We start from the raw sequence: 26,964 nt of genomic DNA, 5'->3' as shown, positions 1-26,964 counted from the left end.
ATTTCTAAGGAATACATGTGGAATAAGATAAGCTTGAGCATCCCTTCATTGACAGTGTTGATGAAGGGATACTCAAGCTTATCTGATAGGACTGTGGGGTTACATCAGACAAAACAATGTTAACCACTGTGTTAGCATGCTCAAAGTATCTTTTGTTGTAACGTCATGTGTTTTTTTCAAATATTCTAATCATTATTCATCATAGTCTTTTGTATTCTGTTCACATTCATATTCCATTGTTTAATCAAAAGCATCACATGTAGACAATGTTCCCCTTTAATACAGTTTAAGTGACAGCATGTGTTTTAAGGGAATAAGAGGACTGTGAGTCATTTGGTGGGTTACGAAAGCATGGTTATTTGTTAAAGTCCTCTAAAAGATGGTTATATGTTCATTAGCAGCAGCCTAAAAGGTCACTGAGGCGGGTTTATGACCTGAAGGATGCAAGTTAAAATCCCTGTATGGACTGTGAGAGTCTGGGAGCTCGGTCTCAAGTGCTCGTGACCAAAAACCCGGCAACTGTCCCAATGGAGCTGTTAAGTGGAAGAGTGCGGTTTCACTGAGCGGCTCCAATGCACGTCCCTCAGCTAAAATAAATGAGGTTAGAATAGGAAATTAAACTGCAAACCAACAGCAAAGGATTATTTCGTACATGCACACATTGAAAAAGTTAATTAAGTGCATGTAAGAAATTGCATTTGATTGATGGTTCCTTCTCAGTTTTGGTGGAGATGTTGTGGGATTCACTTTAAAAGAAATTAAGCCTGTGGCAATGTGTCACTTTTTTATACACTGCAGAATGTAGTGAAGACATGTCTATCATCTGGCAGGAGGTGTTTTTAAGTTTTTAACTATATAGTTTAATGAATGAATGCAAACTGAATTCCATCTATGTCTATTACTCGGCACAAACAGTGACAATGTCTTCATTTGAACTGTTTAATCATTCTTTCCAGCTTCACTTTGACAGCCATCTTTCTCTTGGAGACCCATAAGTCTAATGAAAACCGAGTCCAGTGAGAGATCATCACTTGGCTCTTCACAAGCCTTTTTACATCTGAGTTTGGAACGATGCTGAAATAGTCTAACCAAAGATATCTGGAAGTATTTACAAAGTAGTATAATTAGATCAGTGGCTTAAGGGTGCAGTGGAAAATATTCGCAGCACAATAATGACAGAGAAAGAGGAGAAGAAACGGCTGGACGAGCGCTCACAAAACATGGGCGTACAATACACCGAAGCCAGCTAATACCACACATCTTAAGATAATTAGAGAATGGAAAGGCATTTTATATTCCCATCGGTGTTGTCTCTGCGCATGCCGGCTCCAGAAAATGATTAATTTAAGAGTTCAGGAATGTGTGTTCACTGTTTAGTCTTCAGCTTCCCTGGGTTGTAACCCCCTGACCCAACCAGATCACCAGAACACCTCTGAAAATCATCAGACATCTGCTTATCTAAACTAAGCAGAAAGCCGGCCTCCTCATTATTCAAACTCCATCCGTGCATCCATCCTTTCCTCGCGTCATAAGCCAAATTCAGTCTGCACTAACAGGAGACTTCTTTTTCCTCGGTGCAGACTCAAACAGGCTGGACAGGCATTTCCTGTGGGTGGGACCTGGGAGCAGAGACATTCTTGGGCCAGGCACCTCCACTTCCTGTCTCTGTTAACACCCCACTGAAAGCCATACAGTCTGAACCCGCTCTTACTTTAAACTTTACTTTATACGTTCTTATCCACAAAGCATGCAACAGTAGATTAAGCTTAAATTCCAAGATTACAAATGTTGCATGTAAACAAAAGCTAAGAAGTGCAAGGTCAATGTTTCAGTGCCCTGATAATGGAGGGAACAAAACATTCCTTGATAAAGAATCAAGATGTATGTTCTGAAAATAAAAAACAATGAAAGGAGTGGAAACCTCAGAGAAATGTATTTTAGAGCAGGTAAAGGTGGGGGATGTGGTAGATATACTGTATTTTCTAAGCTCAGAAAACATATTTTACATAACTACTGTACTTAATTACTTAACCACCTGGATGCAAATCAATGTTGTTTCTGAAATAAACTCATATAATTGTGGGAAAAGTTTAAGATTGACATTAAGGCATTCAACTCCGGGAAACATGATCAAACACATATCAATAGCTCATTTCCCCCAACTCCTTTTGTCTCCGCATATTTTCCGTCTTATATCTTTTTTCAGCTTCATTCACAAGTAGAAAGCTGTATGTTTCCAAGCCTCTAATGTCAGGAAATGTTGTCATGTGTGTGTGTGTGTGTGTACATGCATATTTATGCACACTGTGGGGTGTTAGAGTAGGTGTTACAATCAATTGCTGCCCCCTTAGGGGTCAACAGCTGCACCAAAGTGTTGGTATTCGACAGCTGTGCCATTTCAGAGAAGGAATGTGGGGGTTCACTATGGATGTTAGCATGTAGGGGGTCCTTGTGCATCTGTATATGCATATGACAGTTTTCAATTACAGTATGTCATGTTGGTGAAAGTAATGATGACACAATTTCCTTGCTGATACTTATTGAGAGAAGATTTCATATCTTTCACCTTCTTAACAAGCTAACATTACAGGTGATGAAATGTATTATTTCATCTGACATAAGTGATGTTTTGTTAAATAAAGGAATTAATTTTCTACTGCTGGTGCAGTCACTTCTGATTAACAACTACTGTATACCATGTCAAAAAGAGGCTTGCTCCTATAAATTCTGATTGGTTAAACTTATGATTTAGATAAGATAAGTCTAATTTCTGCATGGTTCTCTTCTTCATCTTCATGGTTAAAGGCCTTAACGTCATATAAAGCTCATTACTTTGATACTATAAATTTACATTAAAGGTACACATCCACCTCAAAGGGAAGGCAGAGTCTTCTGCAAGTAAAGGGATTTGATAGACTCAGGTAAGGAAGTAAAGTTACCAATAACTACATTATGTCCTAAAAAGTTCAAACTGCCCCATTAAAGATAGGACTGCCAAACTTAAATGAGAATGCAAGTTAGATTTTTCATACATTTTCATCTCTGCCTGCATCCTTCAAAGCACTGAAAAGTTAGGTTTGTGTTTTATTTGTGTGATCTTGCTGCCCCCTAATGGCTCAGCATGAACAAGACAACTCTTCATGAGGAAAATACAACATTTATTCAACATATGTTCATTCAGAAAAATAACATTTTGTATTAAAACTATTCACATGGTGATTAACAACCAAATCAATTCTGATTTGTGTGAGAATAAGCTGCACCACCCTTTGGTCCTTGACAAATACAGCATATATGTGAGCTATGTGGCTTTGCAGGCTTCACTTCAGCAGTGGCTATTAATCAGCAAGTATGCTCTTTATTTTTTCTCACAGAGGGAATAGAGAAGTTCAATCTGCTCAGCATACTCGAATCCCGGCCTGTGGGAAAAGGACATTGACAGTCATGTTAAAACTGCACCAAAAACTTTTGAGTTTCAATGGCTCATAATACATGTTTTTAAACTCTACTGTTTTTTTAACTTTAGGAATAGTTTGACACAAATAGTTCAGAATATACTTATTTCCTTTCTTACTGAGAGATAGATGAGAAGATCGACTTTCGTGTCTGTATGGTAAATATGAAGCTACCACAAGCAGATGTTAGCTTAGCTTAGCATAAAGACTGGCAACAGGGGGAAATGTCTAGCCTGGCTTTACTCAAAGATAACAAAATCCGCCCTAAAACTCTACTAAAACTATTTCTTGGCTGGGACTTGACTGTAACTTCTTGGGAGTTTCCGCTGATTGCCTAACAGCTGTCGCCCCCCCTCCTTCTAAGACACAGAATTGTTGTTTTTACACTTGGTAGTCAGAGTAAACAAATGAGATATATCGTGTTAATTGTTGAACTTTAGAGATGCTGGTAGGTGGATTTTGTTACCTTTGGACCAAGTCAGGCTAGCTGTTTCCCCCCGTTTCCAGTCTTTGTGCTAAGCTAAGCTAACCTGCTGCCAGCTCAAGCTAAATATTTACCATACAGACACAAGAGTGACATCAATCTTCTCATCTAACTCTCAATATAACAATAAGGGTATTTCCCAAAACGTCAAACTATTCCTTTAAATACCCAGAAAAGAAGACTGCACACTCTTCTATATATTCCCATTTTGTGATTTAGAGTCTGTAGAAATATCTGTTGTTCACAGACAGACCCTTCGTCTCTGCAGTTATCTCACCGTCCAGGTGTCTCCAGGATCAGAGGGATGTTGTCCAGTCTGGGCTCGTTGACAATGTCTCGGAAAGCAGAGATTCCGATGTGACCTTTACCAATGTCTTCATGGCGATCGAGGTTGCAGCCCAGTTTACCTGCAAATCACAATCAAAGATAGACACAACAAAGACAAGAATTCAGAAAAACTTGCTAAGAAATTTAAGTGGTAACCCAAACAGTTCTTAAAGCAGAATAAACCATTTGGCTAATCTGTATCTGAATTATTTGGGTTCCTGGCTGTACCTTTGGAGTCATTGAGATGGATGGCTTTAAGATAGTGGAGCCCCACTTCGAGATCAAACTTATCGAGCATGGCCTTTACCCCTCCCTCTGCAGCCAGGTCGTATCCTAAATACGACAAGAAACAGGAACCTTCAAAACAGTAACCTTGTTTCTATTTTGGATATCCAGCAGATTGTAGGTTTACACCATAATCTTTGGGGCAGAGATGGCACTGAACACCAATTGCTGACAGGGACTTTTGAACTGATTTGATGATTTTGAAGGACAACAGCAGGTGTCACTCACCTGCTGCGAAGGCGTGGCAGGTATCCAGACACACTCCAACTCTGGTCTTGTCTCCCACTTTGTCTATGATGCTCTTCAGCTCTGAGAACTTACCACCCACCGTACTGCCCTGGCCACTCATGTTCTCCAACACTGACCACATGGAGCGGAGAGGACAAGAAGTCACTGTTAGTCTGACATTCAACTAAATAATATTTTATCCACCCTGCCAAAATATCTGATACACATTAATTGGTTTGGCAGCGGTTGTTCATTCCCGAAGCTTGGGGGCAGTTTTTGCTATTGCTTCAGTGTTTTTTCTGGCGTTCCACTGCAGTGTATTCTTGTCACACCAGCGGCATTTGGGGTATGTGGGTCAAAAGGACTGTGGTCGGTGCCATGAATCACAACAGTGTGAAGCCTGCAGTCAGTTCTACGCATTGAAAGTCATGTATTATCGAAAAAGTCAATCTAAGGTCAAATCGTTTTGTACGAGATGGTGATGTGACAGAAAAAGCTTTTTCCGCTTCATTTTTGAGATTATTGACTTGTGGTAGTAAAACATTAATCCTCCTGAAGAGGCTCAAAACATATTGAAGCTTAATTTTATTAATTATATGCAAAGGGATCGACTCATTAACTGGGTTTGGCTGCGACTGCCAAGTTCTCTCGCTACACTGAGATTCAAATCCTTAATAAAGCATTGCCCTGCAGTAACTTCCTATTACAGTGAAGCTCATAATGTTCCCTGTTTGACAAGACCATCAAGAGGTGTATATTTAAATTATTGTAATTGTTGAAGCTGTAGTTTGCAGTGTTATAGGGCAAATATCTCATTAAGTGTCTGTGAGTCAGGTCGATGTTAGTGAGGTGTGTGTAGAGTATGTTATTTATTTATTTTTTATGCATTTTTTCTCTTCAACCTACATAATTTTGCAGTATTTGCAACTATCTGGCCTTGTTTTACCTCTAAGTTTCTTGATGTTTGCTTCGAGACTCATTTTTTTAAAATAGTGATTATAAAACCTGTGTTAAAGCTGACACAAAATTAATTGGTATGCAACTCAAATAACATCTTTAGAAACTTTAGACATGTATAAATTATGATTTGCAGTAGTTCCTCCCTAAGCAAAAGGAACAGTTTCAAAAATATGACCCTCATCAACACAGGATAAAGAATATCAAAACAGATTTCTTAACACCATAATGAAGCAATAAAAATAGGTTTTGAGTTGTATCAGCTCCCCTGACAGTCTCAATAAATTGCAGATGTTTGAGCTTTATCAAAAGGGTATTAACCACAGGGCTACTGCACTGTACTGGGTGTTTCTGTTATTGTGTCCACCTCCCATACCTGTGACCACAGCAGGTGTTTGCTGGTGAGCGTGGTTAATGGCTCCTGCTATCTTGTCCACACACTGCTCAGTGGTGATGGAGCCCAGGGAGGAGCCAGGGTGGAAGTTGTAGAGGTTTAGGCCCAGTAGGCTGCAGCGGCTGAGCTCATCCACCAGCAGGGCCTGGCTCTTCTCAAACACATCTGGGTGCAGCACGGTACACAAACCAGAGGAGGATGTCAGACATGAACAGGGGATGATGTTGGACAGATGAAATAACCAATGCAAGACAGGGGGGGGGCAGATAATTGAGGTTGAGAGAGGAAGAGAGACAGGTCAACATGTCATCCAAGTCAGTCAAGCCCTGACAAACCCTCTTTAGGAGATCCACAGTTCATCAGGTAGGACCCGTGGGGCAAGATGTGAGCTGGGTCAAACTCTTGTAGGGAACATTGCTCCCGAAACTTGGCTGCAGCTGTGTGGTCCAGAGCGGGCCTCTTCCAGGACCGCTGGGAGCCCAGAAACAGGGCAAAGCAGCTGCCACCCATCTCTGTGCAGGACTCCACTGCCTTCCATATCCCACCTAAAAGGGAGAGGCCACACAAGAGCAGTGACAATATGTCTTTAAAGAAGTACAGGACAATCTAAACAAGATAACATTACCTTGAATGCCAACATGAGCTCCAATGTATTTCTTATTTCCACGGTCCTTCCTCCTCCTGCTGTCTCCTCTATCCTCAGTGTCCTCCTCTTCCCTCAAGGCATCCTCAGTTTTCCTTTTCCTTGCACCTCTCTTTTTCGGACCCATGCCTGCAAGAGAAAGTTATTATGAATATACTGACTGTTTTCTGACCATGAATTCAGCGGCTACTTCAATATTTTGGGCGTTTATTCTACGAAGCACGCACAGTGGCGTTAAGGGTTGACTGTCAGAAAGTTTATGAAGGTCAAAAAGCGTGTTTTTATACGCATCTCTCTCTGCAGGAGGCAGTCAGAGGGCTTCACGCAGCTGCTACAGGCTGACTGTTGGAGACGCTTCATGCTGAGCAGCAAAATGGCCGCCCGTCAACCGACCGACTCCACAGCGCTTTGAAATCTAACATTTTCTGCACATTAGGGTTCACACTATCACAACGTTAGTACTTATTTTAAAAACCAGAAGCTTGCGTGTGTTTTTCATCACCTGCCACTTACTTGACTCCCCGCTCAGGCGTCGCTGTTGTCTCGACGAATGCCTCAAAGAAGCTAAAAAAAAAAGAAAAAGAAAAATCGCACTGAAGCACTTTAGCTAAGCTAGCTAGCGCGCTAGCTTCTCTTCATATGTGATTCTTGAGGTGAGTAGATGTTTAATCTTTTTTTAAAGCGTTTTACAGTTTTATCATGTGTGTATGCATGCATGCAAATTCACCAACACCAGCAAATACGTATGTTAATGTAATGCCACTGCGCTTGCTAGCCAGGCTAACGCCGTTAGCTACTTGTAGCTGCTGGCAGTATATAACTTAGCTTACCTCGCTAACGTCGGTAGCATCAGCAGGATTTGTCGTTGTGCAGAGGCGGGTATGTGACTCAAGGCTTGGTGTATTTGCTGTTAAGGACTGTATGTTCATTAGGGGCTAAATGTACGTTGGTACGTTGGCAACTGTTTAATGTCGTTAACTGGCTTATTATATGCGCGTTGTTCTCTCTCTCTGTGTGCGTATTTTACAAAGTATGGGCAGAAACCACTCCTTCCTTCATGTTAGCCATCGACGAAATATGTTTTCAGCAGCTTGCCAGTTAAACTTGTAGCTTGTATAAACTTGTAAGGACATGAGTGGATGTGCTTTAGCTATTTCCCTTTATACAAGGCTCGGCTGGAGCAACTTTAATCATCTTTCTGCCTTTTAATTTCGCGAAGACTTTTCCATTTTTAGCAACCAGTGGCTCCGATCCTCTAATGCTGTTAGCCAGCTAAACGCTGCTGAGCCTCGAGATAACGTTGACGGGACAACAGGTAAGGTAACATCAGCTGGTATAGCTCACAGCAGTGATTTGAAGGGCAGCTGGACAGAGCTTTAATGCAGATCTGCAATAACAGTAATAATCAGGTGTGGTTTCTGATGCGCCAGGCCTCAGGTCAGAAATGCTTCAGGAAGGATGTCAGGTTAGTTTTCCGTGAATCTAGGAATCGTACCTGCTGGAAGTGTTTATGGCATTGAGCATAAAACGAAACCAACTGAACACAGGCACCGTTAGGGTTAGGTGGATGTTCAGAAAGTATATTCATTGAAACATCAGAGCTATTAAATCGGCATTTTATATTTCAACATGGTGATATGCAGTTAGATATTCCCTGGCGTTAGTTTACTGTTGTATTCTAATATACTGGTATCATTGTTTGGGTGCTCTTGGATTGTATGCCTTGTGTCAGCTGGGCCTAATCCTGAAGATTTGCTCACACTCCATCTTAGAAACAATCAAAGCACTAGCATGAGTCTTCACTTGGTCTCTTGTTATGATTATCTGTAACCATATATAGATTGAGTCAGTCTGTTGACAAGATGAGTTGGCTTACTAAATTGAGCTCCTTGTAAACTGTCTAAATTGGTTGAACTTACAAGTGTGATCAGCTTACAGTATTGTGCGTGCTTATGGTGGGGATAATTACTGTGTTTGTTGCCCACATGTCCAGCAGTATTCTTAGCTCTAGCACCTGATGGCTGATTCATCCTATCAAGCATGCAGTCAAATTGTCGCTTACACACATGGATGGAGGCTCACATGGCCATGTAGCGATTGCGATGGTGTCTTTTTCTCTTGAATCTTTTGCTGCAGTCACCATTAACCATTTGTGTATGTTTTTTGAGCAGCAACTCTGTGAAATGGTGAATGAATGACCACATTTTGGAATATCATTCTTGTCCTTCTAGAAGAAAGGAGTATCAGGACAGGAGCGGTAGTTCATGGAAGACAAGAAAAGGAAAAAAGACGATAAAAGGAAAAGGGAAGCCTCTCAGAAGGTGAGCATGTTCATCTTGTCAGTTGTTTAGGTTTCCTCAGTAATAGTCTTGGACCATCAATACACTCAAAATTAAATAGAATCTGGTGATTGAAAGTGTTGGATCACTAAAATACATGGACACTGCCCAGCCAACTTGCTTAAAAGCTAACAAATAGTGAACATGTATATGTGATATGACTGTTAGTTCAACAACCATTAATTAGCATATGTACAGTTAACTTAAGATATCTAAATGATAATTTTTAACATTTTGTCACTTAGCTTGACATAAAAAGATACCTGATTAAGGGTCCCAAGTAAATTCGCTCCTATTGGAGGTACATCTACCAGCAACACTTAATAAGTAAATGTTTGGAAGTGGCTGATAATTAGGTGGCACAGAATAGATGATGGTTTGTCAAAATATGGTACTTGTTGCAATTGGTTGTGTTTTACTTAGTTTGTATCACTGTCTTGTACATGTTGGATAAATTTAATTCACCAACATAGTTCTTCTTAGAAAACAAAAGTGTGCATTGAGCACAGTTCTGAAAGATTTCAGTGACCTGGGGGAAGTTTTTAAATTGCTTTGAAAATATGAGGTGGAACTAATGGGAAGAAAACCAAATGGTCATATTGGTTTATGTCTGTTTGTGTAAGCAGAATACTGTTTAAGACACAACAAGTGTCAATAACTACAGGATCTTGAATTGATGATATATTTACTATTCTGCCAGATCTAGAGCTAGGAAAATGTTTTCTTGCTCTAACCATAATCACATTTCATTCTTGTGAACCTCATGATGTCTCCTGTTTTATACTTTCTTTTTCACCTTTGCTCAGCTCATATTTAACTGAGGTTTGACATTTAAATTAAATGTATTTTTGTGTTTGATGATTTTATAGAGGAATGACTTAGCAACTATTGTTTTTTTCTGTTCATTTTAGGTTACAGAACAAAAGAACAAAGGTAAGCAGCACAGTAATGTATGTATATATGTTGAGGTCTAGATGTGAGGTGGATGCTATAATCACAAAACTTCATCGCCATCCCTTCCTTTCTGTCTCTGCCTTGCCCCTCTCACAGTGCTAGACTTGACCAAGCCGGCATCTGCCCAATCTCCTGCCACTCAGAGCAGCTCTGCCTCCCCCAGCCCTGGACCCACCCCCTCTGCTTCTCCATCCCCAGCCACCTCGGGCCCTGGCAGTGCTGCCACCCAGTCACAGGGTGGCAACAATGCCAAGCGCCTGGCGGTGGCCAACGGACAGCCCACCTCCACCACCAGTTCTTCCTCCATCGCTGGCGGCCCCAGTGCTACTGGAAACGGGAGTACAAGTAGCGGAGGCGGAGCCCAGGCGCCTCAGCAGCAACCCCGCTACATGCCGAGAGAAGTGCCGCCGCGATTCCGCTGCCAGCAGGACCATAAAGTGCTACTGAAGAGGGGTCAACCGCCACTGTCCTCCATGCTGCTGGGAGGGGGAGGAGGAGGGGACGGCCCCAATGCAAACATGGCTGCTGTCTCAGGTAGGTGTTAGCAGTGTTGTAGATCACCTTTAGAATAGATCTCTCATTTGAAGATTATTTAGATGATTTTTTAACATTTCCTTCTTTGACCCCTAAAGTCTCTCTATTGTGGGATTCACCTTTTCAGATTCCAGTGCAGCTGCCTCCTCATTGGCCCTCACCTCATCATCAGTTGCTGCTTCTACTACTACTTCTAATTATGCAAATTCCATGTGGGGGGCGAGCTCAGGCAGCCAAACCTCCTCTCAGGGCAGGGAGAAGGTGATTGTCGATGGCAACGACCTGGAGGAGTGGCCTAGCATCGCTGGCAATGATGGGGGAGGAAGTTCTTTCACCGTGGCTGGAGGGGGCAGCAGCAACAACGGAATGCCTGTGAACAGCATCAGTGCCTCTGGCAACCAATCTTCACCCACTTCCTTGTTCTCTTTGCCCAATGAATGTATGCAGTCGTCCAACGGTGTGGCATGGGGGACGGCTGCCTCCCAGGGTCATCTTGGAGGAGGGAATACAGTAGCTGCAGCTGGGCCTCTGCTACAACAGCCCTCCTCACTTTCCAAAGCCTCCGCTGTGCCAGGGAGCCATGATGCCAGTGGCCCCGTCGACGGCAGCAGTGGGATTCCAGGTGCCAACTTCAATCCAAATGCCAACCCTTCGGCCTGGCCTGCCCTGGTGCAGCAGGATGGGCCTGCTGCTGCAGCGGAAGGAGGTCCGTCTTCCTTCCATCACCAGGGCCCTGGAGGGTCTTTGTCTGCCAACAACTCTGCTTCCCTGGGGCTGGGAGCTGGGACGGTTGGGGTGTTGGGGGGTCACCCACCTTTATCTGTGAATCAATCAAGCACCCATCAGCACCAACTTCACCAAATGCAATCCAGAGACAGAGAGATGGGAGGGGGGAAGTGGGACAGCGAATCAGCGGGACCAAAAATCGCAGGGGGGGAAGGGATTGGGGCAGGAATGGACCGTGGTGTGGGAGGAGGCGGGATGAGTGTGGGAGACCACAGCCTTGCCTCCTCATGGAGAGGCCAGCCTTCTTACCCTGCAGCTAACTCCAAAACGGGTGCCTCTAGGACTGATGGATGGGAGGGCGGAGGAGGTGGCACGGGGGGATTCGGAGCTGCTGAAGGGGATAATGGGACCTCGGGTTGGGGGTACCCGGGTTCCTCTAGTGGGGTTAATGCTTGGGGTAGTGCTGGAACCGGGGGAAACGGTAGTCAAACCTCCGGGGTATCTCAGGGAGGGTGGGGGTCATCAGGAGTAGGAGGGGAGAGAGCTGTGTCAGGTGGTGACTGGGGTGGGAGCTCCACTGGAATTGGTGGAGCTAATCCAGGAGGAGAGGGAATGAGTGGTGCCTGCAGCAGTAACAGCAGCAGTAGTGGGGTCAGCACAGCTGGCAATCCCCCTGTCACCTCCTGCTCCTCCTCAACAGCCACCGCTATGACCAGAGCTTGGGACAATCAGAAGGGAGAGAGTGAAACAGGGGAATGGGGTGGGGGTGGAGGAGGACAGGGAGCACGAGGAGGATCTTCATCCAGCGGTGGAAATTCCAGAAGCGGAAGTGAGCCGAACAACAGTAACAGTCGTCCTCGCCGCACGGCACCCAGTGCTGAAGGTGCCTTACAGAACCTGCTCAGCCGGTCTGATCTGGACCCTCGGGTCCTATCCAACACAGGCTGGGGCCAAACACAGATCCGACAGAACACGGCCTGGGACTTGGAAGATCACGGAGGACAGAGTAAAGGTGGATCGTCATCAGCTACATCGAAACACCCATCTTCTCTTGGTGGTTCTTCTCAGTATTCCGGTGGATCCAGGACCATAATCACTGATTCTATGGGTCCAGGGGTCAATCCTTCCATGGTTCCATCTGCTGGGTCCTCTGGAGAGGGCTGGGAGAGCAGCAGCAACAGTAGCAGTAGTGGGGCCTCTCTATCTGGGAGAGCCCCACCACCTTCAGGCCCCAACATGAGGAATCTTGGCGTCTCACAATCTGGGCCAGTGACCACAACAGGACCTGCTATGGGGTCAGGGGTAATGCAAGGGCATAACCAGCAGGGGAAGACTACAGGCTGGGGTGGAGGAGGGATGGGGTCTGGAGATGGCAAAGAGGCCAAAGGTTGGGGGAATGAGGAATGGAGAAACAGCAGAGGAGGAAATGGAGGATGGGGTGAGGTTGGCCAACAGGGTGACCCAGTGAGTGGAGGCTGGGGTGGAGGTCAGGAGGAGAAAGGGACAGGGGGGTGGAAAGAGATGGGAGGGGATGGAGGAGGAGGTGGGTGGGGATCAGGACAGAAAGTTGGGGCAGGTAGGGACTGGGGAGAGCAACAGTCCAAATCAAATAACGGAGGTGGGGGTTGGGAAGATGAGAGGAAGAATGGAGGAGGAAACTCAGGTGGGGATTCAGGTGCGGGTGGCTGGGGAAGCTGGGATGAGGGTGCTCCCCGGAGAACCTGGGGAGCAGGGGGCACAGGGGGAGGAGGGAGTGGAGGAGGGGGAATGGGTGTTGTCGGGGGCATGGGGTCCAAATCCCATCAAAGTTGGAGTGGAGGAAACAAAATGCACCAGATGCCAAACAGCCAGTCGGGCTCCATCACAGGTCCGCAGGCACAACTGCAACAGCAACAATCACAGCCCCGCAATCAGCATCCACAGCTTCAGCAAGCATTGGACCAAGGGGCTATGCAAGGGGGCGGGGGGAGAAAACCCATCTCCCAAGCCCAGAACCAGAACCAAAGCTCAGGCTGGACCTCGGGGCCAATCCCAGGTGGCCCCGGAGGAGGAAGTGGATCTGAACCAAGCGGTTGGGAGGAACCCTCACCGCAGTCCATAAGCAGGAAGAACGAGATAGATGATGGAACATCAGCATGGGGAGACCCAACCTGTTACAACTACAAGCCGGTCAACCTGTGGGATAAGAACAGCACCCCTGCTGGCCAGCAGCCACATGGCCAGGCTCAGGCTCAGGCACAGGCTCAGGCGCAGGCACAGGCGCAGGCTCAGGCTCAGCAGCAGCAGCAGCAGCAGCAACAGCAGCAGCAGCAACAGCAGGGACCTCCAATACAGCAGCAACCGAGCAGGCAGGCTGCAGGGCTTGGAGGTAACAGAGACTTCAACACTGGCCATGGACCTGGGAAAGCTTCAGCAATGGGTGAGACACTAGAAACTGTGAATTTGACAATATTGTGATTTTGAAGTTGTCATAAAGAAGAAGAACGCTTACTTAATTAATTTTTTGACTTTAGCGGGGCCTAATAAAATCCTCAGTAATGGAAAGACAATCTAATTAGCAAACCTTCTTTTCAACATTTATTTTTTATTTTTTGCTTGTTTGCTGTCTTTCTCTGTCTGACCATGACTTAAAAAAATCACAATCATTTTCAAAACCTTGTGCAGTAAACCAGTCTGGTCCCAACTAGCAGATGATACTTAGATATGTGGACAGTTCCCTTAAAGGTGACTCTCTAGCAACTATCATTATACTGTAAATTGGTTTTACAACTTTCTCCGTAATGTAGGCACAACATTAATAGAAACCAAGACAATATTATTAAGTTGACCACTCACGGGGGAGGGGGGGGTCCCAAGAACTGTAAAACTGATTAAAAGTTTGTTTAAATTTGACAGATGATGACCATCAGGCAAATATCACAAGGATAAAGTAAACAGTGCATTAGATATTAAGAAAATATGAGCAAATATCAGCTGTCCAAGTGCGTATCTCTCAAAGTTACTATTTACTTTGGCTATAAAATTTCCCCTTTTTGTTACAATCCTTCAACTGCAACTCAACAGAGTAACCATGTTAAGAGAAACCCAAAGAGGGAATTTTGCACTAAAAAGACAGTAACTTTGGGAGACCCTACTTGATTTGACCAACTCAGATTGCTGAATTCTCATATTGGTTTCTGATAAACTTAACATTTTTATATGGAGCGAGGACTATGGATTTTTTCCCTCATCACTTACGCTATTACTCTCGTAATAGCCAGTATGAACAGGAAGAATGATTACAGGGAGCAAAACCTGTTTCAACGTGCATATGGACACCTGACTATTGTTTTAAGACAGACTTGAAAGTTTTTTAACATGTCCTTTAACAGACTATGTGCATTCCCACATGCAGCTTTTTCTGTAAGGCTGAATGTTTAAAAACAGTTCCCCAATTATGTCGTGCAGTGGGTTTTTTTCTGAATCAGCTCAAGATAATAAGACATTTTGATAAATGTTCCTTATCGACTTATCGAAAATTACAGTGAAATGAAGGAGTCAAAATTTGCTGCTATGACTGCTGCCTTGCTGGGAAATGTTGATCCAGCTTATTTAAAGGTTAGCATTGAGGTTCAGAGTAAGCTACAACTCAGTCATGAGCAATATAGCAGTTTTCCAGCAAGTCACCTGCTTGCTATCTCTGCAGTTTCATCTCTTAAACCACAGTGACAATAGTCAGCAGCAATACTGTAGCGTCATGGGTGCTCCAGCTGAGCACAGCTGAAGTGAAAACATTTTCTCTGAGTGTATATTCTCTGGATAATACAGTGACTGCAGAGAAGATGCTTTGATTTTGGATCAATGTGCCACACCACATCAAGCCCAAAACTCAAAACACAAAGTTCATGTGAGGAGTGTTTCCATAGTCCTTTGTTAAGCATTTTAAACCCCTGCACCAGTGCTAACCCCTGTAAACATGCAGAATAGTTCAGCTGACATCAGACTATATAAACCAAAGTTAGCGACGGCTCAGTCTGCATGTACTTTAATATTCATGTCCTTATTCAAAGGGTCTGTGTCATGTTTCTCCACTTTAAACCTGTGTGGTCTTTTTTGTGTCTGCAGGTCCGTCAGGTTGGGGTGGTACTTCTCCAACTAGTCCTACAGTAGACAATGGCACAGCAGCTTGGGGAAAACCTAGCGATACACCTACTGAATGGGGAGACCCTGATGACGCTGGAGGGAAGACAACGGGCTGGGGAAACCCTACTCCCAACCCCATCAAATCTGGTCAGAAAATAAAATAAAAACTAAAACATTTGTGGATATGGACATCAATTTCAGATCTGCTAATTACGTTTCCACATTGTGATAATGGCTTTAACTGTGACTCTTTTCTGCCGCAGGTTCAAAGTCTATGCAAGATGGCTGGGGGGACAAAGAGGCCTCTGTGGCAGCCTCGCGTCACTCGAGCTGGGAGGAGGAGGAGGAGGGAGGCGGCATGTGGAACAGCACCGGCTCCCAGGGAAGCGGCTCGTCCTGGGGACAGGGTAGCAACGGGGGCTGGGGACAGAGCCACACTGGAAAGAAGCCCAGCAACAAGGTGGGTTACTGGAGGGGGAAATAAATCTCATGGCCAAAAATTTAACCTTTACTCAGAAGACAAAGGCCCTTGGGAGAAAGTTCAGATTTTGAGGAGTTGTACTGCCCAAAGTCATGAGTGCATTTTGTCCTGTTATGAAAGGAAAGATAAACTAACTAAAAGTTTTAGTTCCTCACTTAGCTTTTTGAATTTCCCACTCTTTTTTTTCAATCAACAGTCAAAATACAAATTGCAAAGTTGTCACATTAATCTGAAATTTTTGTCTCTGCTCACTTTGTATGAAATCTTAGGGTCCACTGAAGGCTGGCGGAGGAGACTCATGGATGAGCCCCATCAATAGACAGTTCTCTAACATGGGGCTGCTGGTAAGTCTTGTCAATGGAGTGTTATTGTGGCAAGGAAAGGAGGAAATTTCCACCTGCACAATGCCTGTTCATCAGCTTTATTATACCTTCTATTATTATACTATATCTAGTATTATTTAGCACTTATTACTTAAATTAACCAAAACGAACAGGCATTTAGCAGGTTGTAATTCCCTACATGATGGTGATGATGGTGATGGTCATAATGGTGATGGTGGCCCTTTCTGCTGGACAGAATGATGATCCCAGTGGCCCAAACATTGACCTGGCTCCGGGTTCTCTCCAGGAGAAGAAGATGGACGCAGAAAAAAGAAGCATGGGAATGACGGATTACAATGGAGACATAAGGAAAGGAGGAAGAGGAGGAGGGGGGATGTCTTATCGCTCACCTGTTTCCAAAGAGGCAGCACCTGGGGATGCTGGGTCCTACTACGACAAGGTAGCGCCTCACTGCCAACCTCAGCAGTCTTTGTCTCTTGTGTCTTTCTTGTGTCTAGATAACATTTTGTCCTTTATCACTCTTCTTTATTTCCTCTTGTGATTCTACCTTTTCTTCCCGGTCTGCCCCATTTCTCCTTGTCTGAACTTTTCCCTACCCTCTCCTTCACCACCACTTAAATTTGTCTTCCATTGGCTGTCACTGTGACAGACCTTGCCTATGACCAATCAAGATGGGTGCCTTGGGGAGGAGGGTCCTCGCTCTCTGTACTCACCACCCACTGTCTACAAGCCCCATTCCCTCTTCAACCACACTATCCCCTTTAGACAAGTAAGATAACCGCTCCTCTCGTTTCCGTCCTACCATCTTTACATTAGGTTCTTGTAGTTTTCCCTTTTCACAGGATAATCATGCAAATATACCCCCAAATTTTCCTCTTCCACTTTGATGTTGCATTCTTCTCTATCAGTATATTTTTGTGTCTGCTGTTACGGGTTCTCTGTAATTTAATTTCCCATCTTCGATCACAGGGCGGCCACGGTATCTTTGGCAGTAGCGGAGGGATGGCTCAGTCAAGACACCAGCCCAGCGTCCCACCCATAAACCAGTCCCCAGGGATACGAGCGCAAGTGCCTCATCAGTTCCTGTCACCTCAGGTACTGCAACTTGTGTTTTCATTCTGCTGATCAGTATCCTTTTCAGCCGTCTGTTTCACATTTACCATAGACACAGGAAGTGTGTGGGTTGACTGACGGCACAAAACAGGTTTGGTTGTGGGGAGAGTCATCTTTACTGTTAATGTTTACCGCTAAGACACCAATAGCATGGGATGGGATTTGCTTACACTGTATGTTTATAGACTTTGTTGGCATGTTTCAGCTATTTAAAAAAATCATACACCTTCCTATTAATTTTAAGGTGCAAACTTGAAGTAAAATGATGGTTCACAGATTTGTTTTTATGCTGTGTACTTTTAAATATAACATATAATTGTCCAATTCTTCTTTTCTATGAGCTTACACAGAGTGGTTTGCTGGCTGTAGGCATGGTGTCTATTAGCCAGTGAAGTCCCTGTAGTGCATAATCACTCTTTAGGACAACATTGATCATGTTTCCCGCTTGCTTCTAAAGAATACAAAGTGAAACGCATGTCTTTGATAGGAGTTGAATCAATTTCACTCACTCACTTGGGTCGAGTCACTTGTTAACACCAGCTAATGAGAACATGAAAGAGAATCAATGTTAATCGGGGAGAAGCAGTAAGCTAATATGGTTGCTACTGGTTACAGCACCAAAGCGTTTCTGTGGTAACAGGTGTGCTTGCCTGCCGTTGCGTTTGTCTCCAGGTGCCAGGCTCCGTGCTGAAGCAGATGCCCCCTCCCAGCGGGAGCGTGGGGGGTGTTGGCGGCGTGGGAGGAGTGGCAGGAGTCGGGGGAGGTGTGTTCCCTCCACAGCTGTCCCCCCAGCATATTGCCATGCTCAGCAGCATCTACCCACCTCACATCCAATTTCAGCTGGTGAGAAGCAGCACAATATATCTCTAAAAACCACTGCAGGGTTACATCACAGGTCTGCTAAGTCTGGAAGTCAATGGAAAAGGTTCACAGTCAAAATCTAAAATACAGATTTTGTAAAATGAAACTGTGTTGACACCCTATTACAATCAAATGTCTTCAAAATAGCATTGTACTGCAGTGATTACACTGTCACACTTATGGTCTGTATTTTCATAAAATATGCTTTTCATTTAAGCTCTGACTCACTGATCAAATATTTAGATGATGACGACAACCTCCCAGAGGTGCCATAAAATGACACTAAATGTACATAGGATTTTATTGACACATGCGTTTGATGGTGCAGAGGTTTAACAACATTGTGTATGGTGCGTTTCTGTCTCTGTTGCTGTCTCACTCCTTGGTTTCTTTTTCTTTCTGTCTGTGTTCTCTCAGGCTTGTCAGCTCCTCCTCCAGCAGCAGCAGCAGCCACAACAGCAGCAACAGCAGCTGCTGCAAAACCAGAGGAAGTTCACGCCGAATGTGCGGCAGCAGGCTGATCCTCAACAGGTACACACATACACACACATTTACGCAAAATATCACCCACTCATTTCTCCTCCTCTATTTCCTAGCAGTTGACTCTTGCTTTTGTCATGTCTTATAAGCTGGCCAGGATCATGGCAGTGCTCCAGCAGCAGAGGCAGCAGCAGCAGGTCGGGGGTTTAGGCGGCAGCTCCAGACTCTCCCCCTCCCACCATGGTGGAGGTGGCGGAGGGGGTGCCAAACTGCCCGGGGCTGATCCCCTGCCCCACCCAGGCCTGGCGAGATCTGTGGCTGACCTCCACCAGAAAACACTTGGGCCATACTCCGGTGAGTGATTGTTCCAACGCTGGTTCCATTCACTGTGAAGAAAGACTTGTGAAACATAGCTGCCATGCTTTTTATCACAGTTATTTAAGGGTGAAGAAACCTAACTGTTTATAGTGCATTGTGTTTTTTTACCACTGTGGTTGATCTCTTGCATTAAGCCCTCATACCACTGCAGTGTGCCTGCATTACATTTCCTAAAGATCACCAGTTAAGCCAGCACTGTGACTAATTCTATTTTTACTTTTTCTGTTGATTCATTTTGATTTTTTTTGTAGATTAGAGGGTTCTTTTTTCCAAGCACTGAATGTTTTCTTGCAATAATTAAATAATTCTTAAACAATCCTCTTCATCTTTCTCTCTGTTCTCCCTGTCTCTGCCTGTGAATAGGGTTTGGTTCTGGTGTGAACCTCCCAGGTCTTGACCTGGGCGGCTCTGTGGTGGGCGGCCCTGGGGGCATGAAGGACCTTGGGGGTCAGCAGTCCCGTTTCAAATGGATGATGGAGGGACACTCCTCCCCAGACACCTCCCCATCTGAGGACGCATTCCACAAAAATGGTGAGACGTCGGATTTTTAAATTTTATTCGTACAACTCTTGTGTTTGATAAGATATGGAACATGAGGGTGCTGAGGTAGATAGTGTTAATGGGATTAGATGTGAAGTCACATATTAAGGGGATTTGTGAACCCATCTGGTGTTCAGCGATGTAACATATATGTTGTCACCTTCTGGCAACCTCCCAGGTCCTGTCACCCCCATGAAGATGCCTGGGGGCTCGCCCTACTCTCAGTACGACATGATGGTTGGAGACGGGCTGGGTAACAACTGGCATCGCACCCCCGGCAACAAGATGAGTACCAAGCCTACCACCACACCCAGCTGGCCCCCTGGTGAGTGACAAATTATCACTATGACTACACATCTATGACTTAAGATGGAGGATCCCAGAAGAAATCACAGAGACACTGAGCCTATTAAAAGAAGCTCAGTGTTTTCGTTGCCTGTAGCTGAATAATTTAGGGACAGGTTCTCTTAAAAGTGCATTGTGTTCAGTGCGTCTCATATTTACTCCACCTGCTCTCTGGCTTCAACAGACCACATGTGTGTATCTTCCTCAGAGTTCCAGCCTGGTGTTCCCTGGAAGGGAATCGACCGCGTTGACCCTGAATCCGACCCCTACATGACTCCGGGGAGCATGATGGGAAACGCGGTGTCCCCCAACCTCAACGATACTGAGCACCAGTTGTTACAAGACAATACTGGTAAGTATTTTATAGCTGCTCTGCGTCATCCCACTCCGCGACACTGTTTAGTACAACAGTATCTAGCAGTTCGTTTTACCATTTATGGCCATATTGTACGTGGGAAGATGTTTTTCTGTTTCTGTTGATATGTTTTTTTTGTTTAAGCAAGTCTCCATAAATAACACATGATTCCGGTGAACTGTGGTACAGTGAGTTTCAGTCTGATTGTGGGAGAGGTTTTTAGTCATTCAGTAATGAAATAACGGTTAACGCTGTTGCTTGGTGCCACTTATTGCAGATTCCACCCCTCCCCTCAACACCTTACTGCCTTCACCTGGTGCCTGGCCCTACAGTGCCTCAGACAGTCCCCTCAACAACGCACACAACTCAGGTAAAAGCACACACGCGCACACAGACACACACATACACATACACACACCCCTAGACCCTTATTTCTGGCCTGTTGTGTTGCTTAGTCTTGCTTTTCAGTTTCTCTCTCACACATTATCCCCATCTTTAATCTGTATTTGGAATTTTAACTGAATGATGGAAGTCACAACCTACATGTGTCTTAATAATAATTTAATCTGAAATAATTCATCTGTAATAATTTTTGATGTCACAGCTGCTTGACAAGTTAGTAGTCAAAAGTGGACAGCATCCAACATTTCTAAAACGAGTTTCAATAATCGGAGAATTGTTTTGCTAGAAAAGGGCATGTCTCTTGCTGAGTGATAAGTTATTTGAATATGTCAAGAAAAAAGATTGGAAAGACATCATTCCTGCCATGTGAGACTGACGTAATGACTTTAAATCTTAATACTGATGCAGGGTTTCTGCCAGAGAAGTTATTAGGCCTGGGGGGAGGCGGCTGAGCAAAATGTGTTAATGTGTGTAAATGTGTTGCCAGGGATTCACGATGTTCAGGCACCAATTACCATACTTGCCCACTGGCCCCACCGTCATTTTGCCTTTTTTTTTAATAGAGATAAAACCCATTTAGTTGATTTTAGCATATCAGCACCCACATTCATCAAATAAAAAAACTATAATTTGTAAAATACTAAAAGTGTTAAATAATAATAAATAATTAGTTGTACGACGGACGCTACAATTATAAACTGTGTCTGCTCCGTGATCGTCCATAGGAGCAGAGTCGTAGCACAGAGTAGCAGAGGGAGACGTCTCTGCTCCCTCCTGCTCTCTGCTATAAACACACAGAGCTGTTAGCGAGCAACTGCTCATGTCTCCCTGGGTCTCGGTGCTTGTTTTCGGCAGAAACTCTCCCACTCTCTGCCTGCTCAGCCTGCTCTCTCCAGATGGCAGGCGGATTGCACCCGTTCTGGTTCTAAGGCTGTATTCAGACCAAATCAGGCGGTGCGGCGAAAACACCAGTCCTCCCATTCATTTGAATGGGGCTAGTGTGTTTTGGCTGCGGGCATTTTTGCCGCAGCGGCGCTGCACAGGACTGTGGCTGGAAAGTTGAGACAGAGTCAACTAGTCAACTTTTGGAGAAACGCAACCCGACGTCACTGCAGCTGAAGACTGCGGTGGCCAATCACAGCCAGAGATCAGACTGATTAGAGCAGTAAACTCTGCCATGACGGAGTACAAAGACGTTACTAGGAGGAGAGGAGGACATTTCTCTTCGTATGATAACGTTGAAAGTAAAGTTAGACTTTGCTGTCGGCTTTCCGACTCATTTTAAAAGAAAGAGTGAGAAGCTGTGGTCCAGCAAGCTAGAGAGTGAATGGAGAGAGAGCGCTGGTAGGGAGAAAGCTGGTGAATCAGATCAATAAAACGTTATTTTCTGATTGTTTCACAGTGGTTAAGTTCCAGAGCACAAATAAACACGCCTACAACCCGTACACACCTCTGCTCGACCCTGTGGTGGTGGGCCGCACCATCTGATTTGGTCTGAATATGGCCTAAGCGGCGGCTGTCCTCTGACTCGTCCCCACATCTGTGTGCGCTGCAGCCTCACCGTCACATACGCTCTCTCTCTCGACCACACACTCACAATGCACTGAGCTATTCCTTAGAGGAGCTACGCTACTTGTATAACACATTTTAGTTTAGAAAACATCTTAAAATAAATTTAAAAAAAAAAATTAATTCCCAAATGCTTAGGCCCAGTGGGGGTTCAAGTCAGGCCAGGCTTGCAACACACTAGCAGAAACCCTGCTGATATTGTTACTTATTGGTTTCATATTTACCAGTATACGACCCCTCCAGACCCTCATCCACTTCTCTGTCTCTCTACAGCAAAGTACACAGACTACAAGACCAGCTGGCCCCCAGAGCCCATCGGACACAAGTCTTGGAAAGCCAGTCGCGGCAGCAGCCAGACCCAGCTGTCCCGCCCACCTCCAGGACTAGCCAGTCAAAAGCAGCCATCGCCATCCCCGTGGTCAGGAGGAGCCCCTCGATTGGCTGGCAGGGGCTGGGGCGGTGGCTCGAGCACCACTGGTAATACCCTAACACATCTTTCATGTTGTTATGGTTACAAGGTTGTGCCTTTTTCCTCATTCAGCCACCTTGTTGAAATATTCAGCTGAATGAAATGTACACAGGGGATAAAACAACTGGCTCTGATTGCTCAGATACAACACAGTGTTCTTTTGAACTTAATGGTCTATTTATATTTGATCTGGAAGAGCAGCCAAGCCACGGCGAAAGCACCAGAGAAAGTTATTCATCATTCATTATATTTGAGCAGCCGAGGGGGGAAAACAGAGTGGGATTGTGTTTACAGGGAATGTGGAAAAGTCTCACTCAGATTTTTTTTTTTCTGTTTGCTCTTTCCCTGCAGGCTCAACCTGGAGTGACGGCAGTTCTCGGGAAAGCTGCTGGTTGGTGCTCAGCAATCTCACACCACAGGTACACACGCAGGCATTATACAAAAACAACTACTGAAAATACTGTGGAGGGAAAACCAGAGCAGACCAGTGAAACTCCACTGGGAAACATGCTTTGAATTTCATACCTCAACACATCACTCATCCCTTGAATTTCACTTTTTGTACCCCATGTCTTTTCCTGCAGATTGATGGCTCCACCCTGAGGACCATCTGCATGCAACATGGCCCCCTGCTGACCTTTCACCTCGGCCTGACCCAGGGCACCGCTCTGATTCGCTATGGCTCCAAACAGGAAGCAGCCAAAGCCCAGAGTGCACTCCACATGTAAGTCTGACTCTGCTGTTTTGATAACATCCTAATCATCCTAAGATGATTTGTCAAGATTAGACATCTTTGCACTTTTCTAATGATAAAAATGCACCGATTGGCTTGAAAGTCTAACTCAAACATTATACCTCAGACACCACTATCTTTGTGGAATGAGTAATTTTAGCACTCTGCAGCACTTGACTTGATTTAAGCGTTCTTGTTAAAATTTTAGATTTCAACCTTTAAAAGTGGCAATAATTGCTACACCTCAGGTATGAATTTGATCACCTTGGTGACCCCTTTAATATTCACCAATACTTTGGTTTATGACCAAAACTAATGACATTCCCATCAGTCTCAGCCATATGTTGTATTTTGTGTCAAATTGCCAAATGTAGCACGATTATAGACTTGTAATCTCTAGTTATAACACTTGCAGGTGAGAAGCATCTTGTTATTGATTAGCTCAAGGGACACCTCAGTCAATTCAAACTGTGCCACTATGAAGAGTTTATCACACATTAGAATCATTAAGACCATTGTCATACAGTACTGTATCTTGATAATACATTTTAATTGGAATGAAAAAACTCAAAAATAATTGGTATCACATCTTTTTATAGCTTAATTTATGGTAAAACTATCCATGTAGAAGGTGGTTTAGATATTTTAATTCACTCAAAGAAAAACACTTAACATTGACTAAAATTTGTAACAGAAAGGTTCTAATAATTATCGCCCACACATGCAACAGTCATGAGTAACTGTTTTTGTTTTTGACAGGTGTGTTCTGGGTAACACCACCATCTTGGCGGAGTTTGTGAGCGAGGAGGATGTGGCTCGCTACATTGCACATTCCCAGGCTGGAGGAGCAGGGAGTGGAGGAACCACCTCCGGCTCTGCGGGCTCTGGACCCACAGCAACCTCGGCAGTGGGGACTAACGGTAACGGAGGGAGCTGCGAGAGAGGTGGAGCAGGAGGCAGCAGCGGGGGAGGAGGAGTAGAAGGAGGTTCCACAGCTGGAGGAGCAGGAAACGGAGGAGCCGGGCCTGCCAGCTCCGGATGGCAGAGCCTGGACAGCACAGGCAGCTCATCGGACCAGTCTGCCACCCAGGGGCCCGGGCTGGGCATCTTCGCCCAGTGGAGCAGCAATGGGGCCGGGGTGGGCGGAGCTGGAGGTGTGGAAGCCGGAAGGCAGGGTCTGTGGGGAGGGATGGGTGGGATGAGCGGGGCGGGGTATCCCAGCAGTAGCCTCTGGGGTTCCCCGGCACTTGAGGATCGTCACCAGATGGGCAGCCCCGCCTCGCTGCTGCCAGGGGACCTGCTGGGCGGGGGGGCCGACTCCATCTGAGGGGCCGACTGACACACACAAACATTTTACACCCATGTTATAAAACATATGTCACACTCTGTGTTTATTTACATGCAGAGGTGACGTGAATTCAAGCTACACTGGTCACCTAACATTCATACTACACACAGGCTACATGCAGTACATGCACACATTACGTTCACACATGAAACCGCTTAACTTTAAATGAAGACAACAGTAAAACTTGAACCGGGGAAAAAGGGGAAATCCATTAAACTCTTTAGGACTCAACTGGATAGCTCTTTGTCTTTTTACTCCAAATCCCACCATCTGCATTCAGAGACCCGATCACTCAGGCATGCACTGTAGACAGGCTCAGCCAGAGTCGTACATGTCAACAAGTTTAGCTATTGCTGTTTTTAGTGTGCCACAGTTGTTGTTTTTTTTTTTTTCTTTTGTATTACTATTTAATGGTGGAATCTCAAAATTCAGACTTGCAGACTGAGCCCTCTTAGACCTGGCTGGCGTACTTCCGAATTCTCACGTTCGGAAGCTTGAGAGTGGGGAAGGATCTGGAGTTTGTAGAAAGTTTTGGGACAGCGCCACACTACTGAGTCAAACGGACGATCAACAACCTTTTGAGATACGGAGAAGAAGAGTGTTTTTAGTAGGTACCGACACCTCTACCTTGGTGGAAATATGCCATCAACATGGGACCCAGGGTTAAAAAAAAACAAACAAACAAACAAAAAAAACAAAACAAAAACAACATTAGCCAAACTTGCACTATATGCCTCTGGGTTTGTTGTTGACACATCCTCCACAATCCCTCCATTTTTTGAAAGAGAGCTACAACATAACAACTACACAGACCTTACAGGACGACTAAATGTTACAACAGCAGTGGCCTTGGCTAACACCCAGCGGCCGCCCGCCCGCCATGTCAGCAGCATCATACCTTCTCATCAGTTACACACTGCTCTTATATTTGACAAGCAAAATTGTATCTCCTTGCTGATGTACATCGGTTGTTTATCTTTTTTTTTTCTGTTTTAAAAGAAAAGACAAATGTGTGAAACTTTGTGGAAATCCAGAGATGTCCTTGTTGTTTTTTTTGTTTTGTTTTTTTTTTTCCTTCAAACACTGACCTCGCTATTGTATTTTTTTCTTACTCGAGAAATCAAGTTGGTTATTCTATATTGTCATGATAATGATGATCACTTATTTACTCGCTGTACAAGGTGCCCTCCTGCCTGCCTGTGTGTGCATGAAAGGAGTGTTGACAGTATGACCGAATGGAGGAGGAAGTGATGAAGATAATGATGATGATGATGATTATATCGGGAGTGTCTGTGTTATTGCTACAATGTTGAATGTTTTTTTTTGTTTTGTTTTGTTTTTTTTCTTTCTTGTCCATGAGAGATTCATGAGATGTGTGTGTGTGTGTGTGTGTGTGTGTTTGCTTTTGAACACTTTTCTGCTTCAGTCAGGGAAGTGAATAGATGTTTATCTGACAGCTTGCATTGAGAGAAAGAGAGTGTGTGTGTGTGGATGTGTGTGTACACGTTTGCGTGCTTGACCACCGGATATTGTGATAGCTAAAAAGTTCAAAAACATTGGCACTATTGCATACGTCTCTTAAGTTGTGTTTTTTAGCAGCATTTTGTTCCTGTTTGTATTTTTTTTTCTTCTGTCAAATGCAATAAGAGAATGATATTTTGTTTTTAAGACGAAGCAACCAACTGAAGGCATTTCTATTAAGATGCCAAATCCTACCATACCAAGCTGAGCTGGAACAGTGTTTTACAGACACGTTAAAGACATTACCTGTTATGTTTTACTGTTTGTTTCTTTTTTGTTATTATGTATCAATTTAAATTAAGTCAGTCTTTATTATCACTCCTGTTCAGGATGTTTTCATTTATTTCAGATGTTACAAAAAGGAGAGGAAATTAATTTAAAGCGGAAAAGAACAAGATAATAAAGGTTGAATTGAAGTCTGTGGTGGTTTGTTGTTTTATCTGTGTGATCGACCTGATGTTTGTTTTTTTTAATATTATTTTGAGTTACTTTGACCTCATTTACTGGGAACTTTTGTGAAGTACAAATTCTGGATGAGTTGGAACAAACATTGCGGGTAAAAAAAATCTTTTATTTT

The 26,964-nt window shown here is 44.4% G+C and overlaps 2 protein-coding genes across 10 annotated transcripts; one reads left to right on the top strand and one right to left on the bottom strand.

The window, feature by feature from the left end:
* Positions 1-3,137: 3,137 nt before the first annotated feature.
* Positions 3,138-7,876, bottom strand: si:ch211-141o9.10 (probable endonuclease 4). Of its 4 annotated transcripts, none has more exons than XM_067576705.1 (9): positions 7,604-7,876; positions 7,276-7,337; positions 6,756-6,902; positions 6,466-6,675; positions 6,113-6,295; positions 4,780-4,911; positions 4,495-4,599; positions 4,217-4,346; positions 3,138-3,419 (listed from the first exon to the last, which is right to left on the bottom strand). In XM_067576705.1, the coding sequence occupies exons 3-9, from the start codon at positions 6,898-6,900 to the stop codon at positions 3,359-3,361; spliced, it is 966 nt and encodes a 321-aa protein (XP_067432806.1). In that variant the 5' UTR covers positions 6,901-6,902; positions 7,276-7,337; positions 7,604-7,876; the 3' UTR covers positions 3,138-3,358. The 4 variants fall into 4 exon arrangements, with proteins under 4 accessions (XP_067432806.1, XP_067432804.1, XP_067432803.1 ...); XM_067576703.1 differs by having other exon boundaries at positions 7,287-7,337; positions 7,604-7,875; XM_067576702.1 differs by lacking the exons at positions 7,276-7,337; positions 7,604-7,876 and adding an exon at positions 7,001-7,148.
* tnrc6ba (trinucleotide repeat containing adaptor 6Ba) lies at positions 7,269-26,803 on the top strand. 6 transcript variants are annotated; one of them, XM_067576694.1, is made up of 22 exons: positions 7,269-7,426; positions 9,008-9,094; positions 10,024-10,045; positions 10,163-10,600; positions 10,728-13,745; positions 15,431-15,595; positions 15,712-15,908; positions 16,199-16,273; positions 16,509-16,712; positions 16,923-17,042; positions 17,243-17,368; positions 18,059-18,229; positions 18,665-18,778; positions 18,877-19,081; positions 19,469-19,636; positions 19,824-19,970; positions 20,175-20,342; positions 20,623-20,715; positions 22,590-22,793; positions 23,137-23,204; positions 23,370-23,509; positions 24,278-26,803. In XM_067576694.1, the coding sequence occupies exons 2-22, from the start codon at positions 9,038-9,040 to the stop codon at positions 24,843-24,845; spliced, it is 6,468 nt and encodes a 2,155-aa protein (XP_067432795.1). In that variant the 5' UTR covers positions 7,269-7,426; positions 9,008-9,037; the 3' UTR covers positions 24,846-26,803. The 6 variants fall into 6 exon arrangements, with proteins under 6 accessions (XP_067432795.1, XP_067432798.1, XP_067432797.1 ...); XM_067576697.1 differs by having other exon boundaries at positions 9,005-9,094; positions 16,560-16,712; XM_067576696.1 differs by having other exon boundaries at positions 9,005-9,094; positions 20,199-20,342.
* Positions 26,804-26,964: the final 161 nt, after the last annotated feature.

Source organism: Thunnus thynnus, chromosome 20 (genome assembly GCF_963924715.1).
Source record: "Thunnus thynnus chromosome 20, fThuThy2.1, whole genome shotgun sequence".
Lineage (NCBI taxonomy): Eukaryota > Metazoa > Chordata > Actinopteri > Scombriformes > Scombridae > Thunnus > Thunnus thynnus.
The sequence above is the reverse complement of the archived record's forward strand: the minus strand, read 5'-3'. Positions and strand labels throughout refer to the sequence as shown.

Coding starts and splice junctions, on each gene's coding strand:
- si:ch211-141o9.10 (XM_067576705.1), bottom strand. CDS start 6,900: ATGGGTCCGAAAAAGAGAGGTGCAAGGAAAAGGAAAACTGAGGATGCC. Junction 4,347..4,494: donor CCATCTCAATGACTCCAAAG/GTACAGCCAGGA, acceptor TGTGATTTGCAG/GTAAACTGGGCTGCAACCTC. Junction 3,420..4,216: donor ATCCTGGAGACACCTGGACG/GTGAGATAACTG, acceptor CTTTTCCCACAG/GCCGGGATTCGAGTATGCTG.
- tnrc6ba (XM_067576694.1), top strand. CDS start 9,038: ATGGAAGACAAGAAAAGGAAAAAAGACGATAAAAGGAAAAGGGAAGCC. Junction 10,601..10,727: donor AAACATGGCTGCTGTCTCAG/GTAGGTGTTAGC, acceptor TCACCTTTTCAG/ATTCCAGTGCAGCTGCCTCC. Junction 18,779..18,876: donor AGCAGGCTGATCCTCAACAG/GTACACACATAC, acceptor ATGTCTTATAAG/CTGGCCAGGATCATGGCAGT.